Source organism: Zosterops lateralis (assembly GCF_965231275.1).
Source record: "Zosterops lateralis genome assembly, chromosome: 37".
Classification (NCBI taxonomy): Eukaryota; Metazoa; Chordata; class Aves; order Passeriformes; family Zosteropidae; genus Zosterops; species Zosterops lateralis.
The window spans coordinates 472,955-485,076 of record NC_139797.1 but is presented as its reverse complement, the minus strand read 5'-3'; the positions used below and the strand labels follow the sequence as shown (position 1 = coordinate 485,076).

General features: G+C 53.9%; 1 protein-coding gene across 1 annotated transcript; it reads left to right on the top strand.

Moving 5' to 3' along the window:
* Positions 1 to 2,988: 2,988 nt before the first annotated feature.
* LOC310921865 (voltage-dependent calcium channel gamma-8 subunit-like) lies at positions 2,989 to 10,917 on the top strand (the record flags this gene model as incomplete). Its single annotated transcript, XM_083882118.1, is given in 6 exon segments — positions 2,989 to 3,208; positions 5,224 to 5,307; positions 6,673 to 6,813; positions 8,464 to 8,579; positions 8,582 to 8,676; positions 10,686 to 10,917. Coding segments are annotated over 6 exon segments (831 nt in total). The 5' UTR covers positions 2,989 to 3,045.
* Between the last annotated feature and the right edge of the window lie 1,205 nt (positions 10,918 to 12,122).

The following is a 12,122-nucleotide window of genomic DNA, read 5'->3' as shown; positions in this document are numbered from 1 at the left end:
CCGGGACCCCCCAAAACACCCCAAAAAACGCCAAAAACCCACCCGGGACCCCCCAAAACCCCCCCCCGGGGGCGGCGGGTTCGAGACCCCCCAAAAAAACCCCAAAATCCCCCCAAAAAAACCCCAAAAAACCCCCAAAAAAACCCAAATTCCCCAAAAAACCCCAAAAATCCCAAAAAAAAACCCCCAAAATACCAAAAAAAACCCCAAAAAATCTCCCTGGAAGGTACAAGGGACCCCCCAAAAAAATATCGGGGTCCCCAAAAAAAAAAAAATCGGAGCCGAGATTTGAAAATTTGGGGGGTCGGGGAACCCGAAAATCGACGTCGGGACCCCCAAAAATTGGGGTCGAGATGCCCCAGAATCGGCGATTGAGGTAAATGGGGTTTGGGGGGGATTTTGGGGGAATTTTGGGGGGATTTTGGGGGGTGTGGGGGGAAAATTGGGGGGGTCTTGGGGGGTTTTGGGGGGTTTTGGGGGATTTTTGGGGGGGCCTGGGGGCGATTTGGGGGTTTTGGGGGGTCCTGAGGAGATTTTGGGGAGATCTGGAGGAAAATTTTGGGGGCTCCGGGGCGGTTTTGGGGAGTCTGGGGGGGAAATTGGGGGGTCTGGGGGGGAAATTGGGGGGTCTGAGGGGGAGATTTGAGGGTTCTGGGGAGATTTGGGGGGTCCTGGAGGGGGTTTGGGGGTTTTGGGGGATCCTGGTGGATTTTTGGGGGGTCTGGAAGGAAATATGGAGGTTCTGGGGGGGTCTGAGGGAGATTTGGGGGGTCTGGGGGGGAAATTGGGGGATCCTGGGGGGGTTTTGGGGGGTCTGGGGGGAAATTTGGGGGGTCTGGGTGGGATTTTGGGGGTTTTGGGGGGTTTTGGGGGGTCCTGAGAAGGATTTGGGGGAGCCGGGGGGGGTCCTGAGGAGATTTAGGGGGGTTTGGGGGAAAAGTTGAGGGTCCTGGAGGGGGCTTTGGGGGGATCTGGGGAGGAATTTGGGGGGTCTGGAGGGAGAATTTGGGGGTCCGAGGGTGTTTTGGGGGATCTGGGGGGGGTTTGGGGGGTTCCTGAGGAGATTTTTGGGGGTCCTGGAGGGGGTTTGGGGGGTGTGGAGGGAGAATTTAGGGGGGTTGGGGGCATTTGAGGGGTCCTGGGGGAATTTGGGGGTCCTGGGGGGTCCTAGGGGGGTTCCTGAGGAGATTTTGGGGGGTTCTGGGGCGATTTTGGGGGGTCCTGGAGGGGTTTTGGGGGGTCTGGGGGGATTTTGGGGGGTCCTGGAGGGGTTTTTGGGGGATCCGGGTGTAGAATTTGGGGGGTTGGGGGGTTCCTGAGGAGATTTTTGGGGGTCCTGGGGGGGGGTTTGGGGGGTCTGGGGCGATTTTGGGGGGTTTGGGGGAAGGATTTGGGGGTTTGGGGGGGTCCTAGGGGGGCGATTTGGGGAGAATTTGGGAGTTCAGGGGGGGTTTGGGGGGTCCTGGGGGGGTTTTGGGGAAATCTGGGGGGAAATTGGGGGGTCTGGGGGAGAATTTGGGGGTCCTGGGGGGGAATCTGGGGGTCCCGAGGAGATTTTGGGGGGTTTTGGGGGAAATTTTGGGGGTCCGGGGGTGTTTTCGGGGGGGTCTGGAAGGAAATTTGGAGGTACTGGGGGGATCTGAGGGGGATTTGGGGGGTCCTGAGGAGATTTTGGGGGGTCCTGGGGGGTTTTGGGGGTCCTGAGGGGAATTTGGGGGTTTGGGGAGAATTTGGGGGTCCTGAGGGGGTTTTGGGGGGTCCTGAGGGGGGTTTTGGGGGTCTGGGGGGAGAATTTGGGGGGTCTGGGGGAGGTTGGGGGAGTTTTGGAGGGTCCAGGGAGAAATTTGGGGGGGGGTTTGGGGGGTCCGGAGATGAATTTGGGGGGGTTCGGGGGGGGTCTGAGGGATTTTGGGGGGGATTTGGGGGGGATTTTGGGGGTCCTGAGGGCCCTGAGGGGTATTTGGGGGGTCCTGGGGGGGTCTCCAGGTATTTTTGGGGGGATTTGGGGGGTTTTGGGGGGTCCCGAGGGAATTTTTGGGACCCCCGGAGGGGTTTGACCACCTCGAGGGGGGGTGGGGGAGGGGCGACCCCAGACCCCTCCCCATAATTTCCCCTCCCCCCCCTTTTGGGACACCCCCATTTTTTTTGGGGGGGGGGGTGGGGTCACTGAAGGCCCCTCCCCCTCCCCGGTTTCTCCGCAGCTGATTGGCCGAGCCCGAGGAGCCCCCCCCGCACCTGGGACCCCCCCCGGGACCCCCAAAACCCTCCCCAAATAGCCCCTCCCCCACCCCAAACCCCCAAAATCCCCCAAAATTTCCCCCAAAATTCCCAAAATCCCCCCAAAAAACCCCAAATCCCCTCCCCCACCCCAAAATCCCCCCAAATCTGCCCCAAATCCCCCCAAATTTCCCCCAAATTTCCCCCAAAATCCCCCAATTTCCCCCTCTCCCACCTTTCAACCCCCCCAAACCCCCTTTTGACCCCCCAAAATCCCCTCCCCCACCCTCAAAACCCCCCAAAACCCCCCAAATTTCCCCTCCCCCACCCCCAATTTCCCCTCCCCCACCCCTAAACCCCTTTTAGGGCCCCCCCAAAACCCCCAAAACCCCCCAAATTTCCCCTCCCCCACTCCCAATTTCTCCTCCCCCACCCCTAAACCCCTTCTAGAACCCCCAAATCTCCCCTCCCCCACCCTCAATTCCCCCTCCCCCACCCCAAACCCCTTTTTGACCCTCCCCCACCCCTCCCCCCTCCCCCTCCCCACCCTGCTGACCCTCACCCTGTGGGGGGCGGCGCCTCCACCTCGGGGGGGGGAGGGGCCGGACCCTCCACCTCCTCCGGCCCCTCCCCCTCCCTTCCCCCCCCTCCCCCTCCCCCCGCAGCCCCTCCCCTCCCCCCTCCCGCCCCTTTTGGGACTCCCTCAAGCCCTGGGTGGGGGTGGGGGATGGGGGCGGGGGAGGGGCGGGCGGGGGAGGGGCGCTGTGGTGCCGCCGGGGGGCGCAGGTGCTGCTGACGGCCGTGGGGGCCTTCGCCGCCTTCGGCCTCATGGCCATCGCCATCGGCACCGACTATTGGCTCTACGCGCGCGCCCGCGTCTGCAACGGCACCAACGGCACCCTGGGGACCCCCCCCGGCACCGCGGGGACCCCCGGCAGCCAGCACGGCGCCCTCACCCACTCCGGCCTCTGGAGGGTCTGCTGCCTCGAAGGTGACACCCCCGGGGACAATGGGGACAGCGTTGACATGGTTGGGGACATTGGTGACATCAATGGGGACATTGGTGACATGGTTGGGGACATTGAGGACACCATTGATATGGTTGGGGACACCCATGACATCATTGGGGACATTGGTGACACCATTAGGGACGTCTGTGACATGGTTGGGGACACCTGTGACACCATTGGGGACATTGGGGATGGTGGCGGCACCATTAGGGACATCCTTGACATGGTTGGACAGTTGGGGACACCATTGGGGACATTGGTGACACTACTGGGGACATGTCTGACATGGTTGGGGACATTGGTGACATGGTTGGGGACATCCTTGACATGGTTGGGGACACCTGTGAGATCACTGGAGACATTGGTGACACCATTGGGGACAATGGGGACATTGGGGACAGCATTGACAGGGTTGGGGACATGGTTTGGGAGGGTCGGTGGCATTGGGGACATGGTTGGAGACGTTGGTGACACCATTGGGGACATTGGGGACACGGTTTGGGACAGTTGGTGGCACCTGTGACATGGCTGGGGACATTGGTGACACCATTGAGGACATTGGTGACATGGTTGGGGACACCTGAGAGATCATTGGAGACACTGGGGACACGGTTTGGGAGGGTTGGTGGCACCTGTGACATGGTTCGGGGCATTGGTGACATCATTGGGGACATTGGGGACACCATTGGTGACATTGTTGACATGGCTGGGGACAGTGATAGACACCTGTGACATCACTGGAGACGTTGGTGACACCATTGGGGACATGGGTGACATCATTGATATGGTTGTGAACACCTGTGACATCACTGGGGACATTGTTGGGGATGTTGGTGGCATCATTGGAGACATTGGGGACGTGGTTTGGAGGGTCGGTGGCACCTGTGACATGGTTGGGGACATTGGGGACATGGTTGGGGACATCGTTGACATGGTTGGGGACACCTGTGAGATCATTGGAGACACTGGGGACATCATTGGGGACATTGGGGACATGGTTTGGGAGGGTTGGTGACATTGGTGACATGGCTGGGGACACTTGGAGACACCTGTGACATCATTGGAGACACTGGTGACATGGTTTGGGAGGGTTGGTGGCACCTGTGACATCAATGGAGACATTGGTGACACCATTGGGGACATGTCTGACATGGTTGGGGACATTGGTGACATCAATGGAGACATTGGTGACACCACTGGGGACATTGGGGACATGGTTTGGGAGGGTTGGTGGCACCTGTGACATGGTTGGGGACGTTGGTGACACCATTGGGGACATTGGTGGTACGGTTGGTGACATTGTTGACATCGTTGGGGACATCATTGACATGGTTGGGGACACCTGTGACACCATTGGGGACACGTCTGACATGGTTGGGGACATTGGCAACATCAATGGGGACATTGGTGACACGGTTGGGGACATTGGGGACACCATTGATATGGTTGGGGACACCCATGACATCATTGGGGACATTGGTGACGCCATTGGGGACATTGGGGACACGGTTTGGGAGGGTTGGTGACACCTGTGACACTATTGGGGACATTGGTGACGCCATTGGGGACGTCTTTGACATGGCTGGGGACACCTGTGACACCACTGGGGACATTCGTGGTGCTGTTGGGGACACTTGAGGTTTCCCTGAGGTGTCACCAATGTCCCCAATGATGCCCCCAGTGTCCCCAATCCCCCTGAGGTCCTCAATTGTCCCCACTGTCCCCAATGATGTCCCCAATGATGTCCCCATTGTCCCCAATGTCCCCAATGTCCCCAGTGTCCCCAATGTCCCCGATGTCCCCAATGTCCCCACTGTCCCCAATGTCCCCAATGTCCCCAGTGTCCCCAATGTCCCCCAATGTCCCCAATGTCCCCTCAATGTCCCCAATGTCCCCAGTGTCCCCAATGTCCCCCAATGTCCTCAATGTCCCCTCAATGTCCCCAATGATGTCCCCAATGTCCCCAATGTCCCCTCAATGTCCCCAATGTCCCCAGGGCTGAAGCGGGGGCTGTGCCTGCGGATCAATCACTTCCCTGAGGATCTCGAGTACGACCACGACAGCGCCGAGTACCTGCTGCGTGAGTTACCATGGCAACGGGGACATTGTCACCGTGGCGACCGTGTCATTGTCACCATGGCAATGGGATCACTGTCACCGTGGCGACCGTGTCATTGTCACCATGGCAGCCGTGTCATTGTCACCATGGCAATGGGATCACTGTCACCATGGCGACCGTGTCATTGTCACCTCTGTGTCACCATGGTGACCGTGTCATTGTCATTGTTCCTGCTGCGTGGGTTACCATGGCAACCGTCACCGTGTCACCATGGCGACCGTGTCATTGTCACCATGGGGACCGTGTCACTGTCACCCCCCCCCCCCCCCCCCATTTGAGTTACCATGGCGACGGTCTGGTACCCAGCCCTGAGTTTCCATGGCAACGCTCTGAGCATCCTCCTGTTGCCACGGCAACAGGCTGGTACCCAGCCAATCGTTTCCATGGCAACCAGCCCAGAGATGCTCCTGCTGTTCCCATGGCAACAGCAGCCGTGGTTTCCATGGCAACTGTGCCGGGTTCTCTGATTGGCTGCCAGCCCCAGGGCTCTGATTGGCTGGAGAGAATAGAGCCCCCTGGAATGGCGAGCTCTGATTGGTCAGCATTTCCTGTGCTGCCATTGGATAATGGATCCCTCTGCATTGCTGGGCTCTGATTGGTCAGAGAGAGGCGATCCCACCCCCCCTCCAATGGGGATTCCTGATTGGCTGGAATGCCCAGATCCCATTTCCAATGCTGCTTCCTCATTGGTCCCCGCTCCCTGCACTGCCATTGGCTGGATATAACAGATCTCACCACCTGATTGGTTGGAACTCCCACATCCCCCCTCCATTGCTGGGCTCTGATTGGTCAGAACTCCCAGATCCTCTTCAAACACTTCTCCCCGATTGGCCGAACTTGCCAGATCCCCCTTCCAATCCTGCTTCCTGATTGGTCCCCACTCTCTTAACTCCCATTGGCTGGAGCTCCCAGACACCTTTCCAACGCTCCTCCCTGATTGGCTGGAGCTCCCAGATCCTTTTCCAGTGCTGTTCCCTGATTGGTCGGAACTCCCAGATCTCCCTCCATTGCTGAGCTCTGATTGGTCACAACTCTCAGCTCCCTCACCAATGTTGCTTCCTGATTGGTTGGAACTCCCAGACCCTCCTCCATTGCTGAGCTCTGATTGGTCCCAACCTCCACCTCCCTTTCCCAACGCCGCTCCCTGATTGGTCGCCCGCTCCCAGCGCTCCCATTGGCCAGTGACAAACCCTCCCGTGCCCTGATTGGCTGGAACTCCCAGATCCGTTCCCAATGCCGCTCTCTGATTGGCCGCCCGCCCTCATCGCTCCCATTGGATGCCGAGGCGCTCTCCCGGGCTCTGATTGGCCGGATTTTTTTTGCCAGGCGTGGTCAGGGCCTCGAGCATTTTCCCGATCCTGAGCGCGGTGCTGCTGCTGCTGGGGGGGCTCTGCGTGGCCGCGTCGCGTCTGCAACGGGCCCGGACCAGCCTCGTGCTCGGCGCCGGGATCCTCTTCGTGGCCGCGGGTAAAAGGGGGTTAAAATCCATCCCGAAATATCCCAAAATCCATCCCAAAATCCACCCCTGAATCCATCCCAAAATACCCCAAATCCATCCCGGGATCCTCTTTGTGGCTGCAGGTAAATGGGGGTTAAAATCCATCCCTAAATATCCCCAAATCCATCCCAAAATCCATCCCTAAATACCCAAAATCTACCCTAAAATCCATCCTGGAATCTTAAAAATCCATCCCGAAATCTATCCCCAAAATACCCCGAATCAATCCCAAAATCAATCCCAAAAGTCCATCCCAAAATCCCCAAAATCCACCCCCAAAATCCATCCACGAATCCTCAATATCCATCTTGAAATCCATGCGAAAATCCATTCCCAAATCCATCCCCAAAAACTCCGAAATCTATCCTTGAATCCCAAAAATCCATCCCGGGATCCTCTTTGTGGCCATGGGTAGGTGAGGGGCTAAAAAAACCCCCTTTTTTAAAATTTTTCCCCCATTTATTTTTTTAATTTCCCCTATTTTTAAAAATTTCCCCCTCCAATTTTTCCTTTTTTTTTTTTTTTTTAAATTTCCCCCCCTTTTTTTTTCTCTCATTTCCCCCCATTTTTTAAAAATTTCTCCCTCATTTTTTCCCTCTTTTTAAAAAATGTTTCCTCTTTTTTTTTTTTTTAAATTTTCCCCCGTATTTTAAAATTTTCCCCCCCTTTTCTTTAATTTTCCCACTTTTTAAAAAAAATTTCCCCCCTTTTTTTAATTTTCCCCTTTTTTTAAAAAAAAAAATTACCTTTTTTTTTCAATTTTTCTCCTCATATTTTTTTCAATTTCCCCCCAATTTTTTAAAAATTATTTTCCCCATTTCCCCCCATTTTTTTCCTCTTATTAACCCTTTAATTACCCAATACAATTCCACTTAATTTTTTTTTTTTTTTTAAATTACCCACTTAAATTTAATTAATTAATTTATTTCCATTCCAGGCTTATCAAACATCATCGGCGTTATCGTTTACATCTTGGTCTTTTCCCCCCCATTCTTTAAACTTTTTAATCCTTTTCTTTTTTTAATTTCCCCCGGATTTTCCATTTATTTTTTTAAATTTCTCCCTTTTTTTTCTCTCATTTCCCCCCTATATTTTTAATTTCTCTCCCTTTTTCTCCTCTTTTTTTTAATTTTTTTCCCCGTTTTATTCTTAAATTTTCCCCTTTTTTTATTACATTTTCCCCCTTTTATTTTTTTAATTTACCCCTCTTTTTTTTTTAATTTTTCCCCCATTTTTTTTATTTTTCTCCCCATTTTTTTCCCCCATTTTCCCCCAATTTTTCCTCCATTTTTTTTAAATTTTCCCACACATTTTTTTTACAATTTTCCCCCATTATTTTTTATTTTTTTCCTCCTTTTTTCTTTTATTTTTCCCCCAGTTTTTTAAAATTTTTTCCCCTTTTTTTTTTTTCAATTTCCCCCCAATTTTTCCCCATTTTTTAAAAATTTCTCTCCCATTTATTTTTAATTTTTTCCCAATTTCCCCAACTTTTTTCCCCATTCCCCCCATTTCCCCCCCACCCAATTAACCCTTTAATTACCCAACACAACTCCACTTAAATTTAATTTATTTTTTTTTAATTAACCCACTTAAATTTAATTTATTTATCTCCCCCCCAGGCTTATCCAACATCATCGGCGTTATCGTTTACATCTCCTCCAACGCCGGGGACGGTTCCGGGGGGGGTTTCCCCTCCCCCTCCCCCCCCCGGCGGGACGGGGACCGCCGCCCCTCCCCCCCTATTCCTACGGCTGGAGTTTTTATTTCGGGGGGGTCTCTTTTATCCTGGCCGAGGCCATCGGGGTCCTGGCGGTCAATCTCTACATCGAGCGGCACCGCAAAGCCCCTCCCCCACCGCTCGCCCCTCCCCCACCTCCCCCTCCCCCGCCCCCCCGCTCGGCCCCGCCCCTTTTATCCCGGCCCCGCCCCCCCCGCCGCCGCTCGCGCTCGGGCTCGTGCTCCAGCCGGAAGTCACGTGATCAGTCACCACCCCCTCCCCCACCCCCCCCACCACCCCCTCCCCCACCCGGGGTGGAGATCGCCATGTTCACCCTCAGCCGGGGTGGGGGAGGGGAGGCCCCGCCCCCTCCTCATCCTCCATCACAAGCTCCGCCCCTCCCCCACCCCAACGCCCCTCCCCCACCCGGGACCCCCGGGCCTGCCCCTCCCCCCGCCCAACCCCCCCCCGGGGCCTTCCTGACGCTGCAAGGGGGGGGTGGGGGAGGGGCGGAGACCCCCGGGGGGGGCACCGGGACCCTCAACAGGAAAACCACCCCCGTGTAGGGAAAAATGGGGGAATTTGGGGAAAAATCGGCTCAAAATTCAGCAGAATTTTACCCAAAATCACCCCAAAATTTACCCAAAATTCAGCCAAAATTCGGACCAAAATCGCCAGAAATTCAACCGAAATTCACCCAAAAATTCAGCCAAAATTCATCAAAAAATTCAGCCAAAATTCGGTCCAAAATTTACCCAAAATTCAGCAGAAATCAGCAGAAATTCAGGCAAAAATTCAGGCAAAATTTGGCCAAAATTCAGTAAAAAATTCAGCCAAAATTTACCCGAAATTTACTCAAAATTCACCCCAAAATTCATCCGAAATTCACTCAAAATTCAGACAAAAGATCAGTCAAAATTCAGCCAAAAATTCAGCCAAAATTCACCAGAAATTCACCCAGAAATTCAGCAAAAATCTCCCCAAAATTCATCAAAAAATTCAGCCAAAATTCACCCAAAAATTCAGCCAAAAATTCAGTCAAAATTCATCCAAAATCATCCCAAAATTCAGCTAAAATTTACCCCAAAATTTGGCCTGAATTTAGTCAAAAAATCACCCCAAAATTCAACAAAAAATTCAGCCAAAATTCACCTCAAAATTCAGCCCCAAATCGTCAGAAATTCACCCAAAATTTACCCATAATCATCCCAAAATTCACCCAAAAATTCAGTCAAAATTTAATCAAAATTCACCCCAAGATTCAGCCCCAAGTCGTCAGAAATTCAGCCAAAATTTATCCAAAATCACCCAAAAATTCAGCCAAAATTCGGCCCAAAATTCAACCAAAATTCACCAGAAATTCACCCAAAAATTCAGCCAAAATTGGGCCCAAAGTCACCCCAAAATTCACCAGAAATTTACCCAAAAATGTACCCAAAATTCATCCAAAATTCACCCAAAAATCAGCCAAAATTCATGAAAAAATTCAGCCAAAATTTGGCCCAAATTCACTTAAAAATTCACCCAGAATTCAACCGAAATTTACCCGAAATTCACCCAAAATATCAGCCAAAATTCAGCCAAAATTCGGCCCAAAATTCACCAGAAATTCACCCAAAATTCACCCAAAAATCACCCAAAATTCACACAAAATGCATCCCCAAAATCCACCTCAGGATGCCTCAAAAAATCCCCCCAAAATTCACAAAAATCCCCCAAAAATTCCCCAAAATTCACAAAAAATTCCCCCCCCAAAATCCCCAAATCCAAAACCTCCCAAAAACCCCCCCAGAACCCTCAAAACCCTCAATTTTTTTGGGTGAAATTCCCCAAATTTTTCACCTTTAGGAACCCCCAAAAATCCTCATTTTCAGGACCCCAAAATTCATCATTTTTTGGGAGGAAATTCCCCAATTTTTCCCTCCCCGGGGGGTCCCAAAATTGCCTTTTTTGGCCCCAATTTTTCCCAGTGCCTTAAAGGGGGGGGGGGGGGCTGGGACCCCCGGGATGGCCCCACCAGTACGGACCAGTTTGGACCAGTTTGGACCAGTTTGGGCCCCGTCCACTCCCAGTTTGGACCAGTTTAAACCAGTCTGGACCAGTTTGGGCCCCGTCCATTCCCAGTTTGGACCAGTCTGGACGAGTTTGGGCCAGTAACTCCCAGTTCCCTGGACCAGTTTGGACCAGTTTGGACCAGTCTGGACCAGTAATTCCCAGTTTGGACCAGTTTGGACCAGTCTGGACCAATCTGGACCAGTTTGGACCAATTTCCCTGGACCAGTTTGGACCAGTTTGGACCAGTCTGGACCAGTTTGAGCCAGTAATTCCCAGTCTGGACCAGTCTGGACCACTTTAAACCAGTAACTCCCAGTTCCCGGGACCAGTTTGGACCAGTCTGGACCAGTTTAAACCAGTCTGGACCAGTCTGGACCAGTAACTCCCAGTTCCCTGGACCAGTCTGGACCAGTTTGGGACCAGTTTGGACCAGTTTCCCTGGACCAGTTCCCTCCCAGTCCCTCCCAGTTTATCCCAGTCCCTCCCAGTTTATCCCAGTCCATTCCCAGTTCCCGCCGGCCTTGGGGGGGGCTGGGATCATTGGGAGCCCCCCCTGGACCGCCCAGGCCACGCCCCCTTCCCCAAACCACGCCCCTTTCACAATAAACCCCGCCCCTTCTGGTCCACACCCTCCAAGCCCCGCCCACCCGGCTCAGGCCACGCCCCCTATCCCCACCTCTGGAACTTGGTCACGCCTCCTTTGTGGTCAAACCACGCCCCCTCCTTTATTCCCGCCTTTGGGTTTTGGCCACGCCCCTTTTATGGTCAAACCACTCCTCCTTCTCCAAGCCACGCCCACTCCCGGCCTGGCCCCGCCCCCCGCATGCGGATTTTTACGGGAATTTCGCTCTTTCCAATAAAAACCAAGCGTGAAAATTTGGGAATTTATTTTTTTCGGGGGGGGGAAATCAAATTTGGGGGAATTTGTGGGGGGGCGGGATCAATTTTTTGGGAAATTTTGGGGAAATTTGGGGCCATTTGAGGGGAATTTGGGGGGTTTGGGGCCATTTGGGGACATTTTGGGGCCATTTGGGATCTGGAAGGGCCACGCAGAACCTCAGGGAGCTTAATTACTATTAACGAGCCTCATTAATATTAATAAGCAAACAGCAAAACGTCAATCAAACTATCAGGCGAATTCCCCTCGCGATTGGTTGGATCAGTTGTCAATCATATCAAAACAGAGTAGCCACGCCTTGAACGCTTTCTATTGATCACCACTTCTGCCAATCACAAAATCGCGCGTTGTTATTGGTCAGAGCGCTGCTCCCGCCTTTTCTCTCCGTCTATTGGTCGCTCTGCCTGTCAGTCACCCCGAGCGCGGCGCCGATTGGCGGAAGCGGCGGCTCAGGGCGGGCGGTGCCGTGTGGCGGAGCCGGAGCGGGCCCGGGGCCCGGCGGGGCGGGCGGAGCGGGAGGAGCGGCCCGGGCGGAGCGGGAGGAGCGGCCCGGGCGGAGCGGGAGGAGCGGGAGGAGCGGCCCGGGCGGAGCGGGAGGAGCGGCCCGG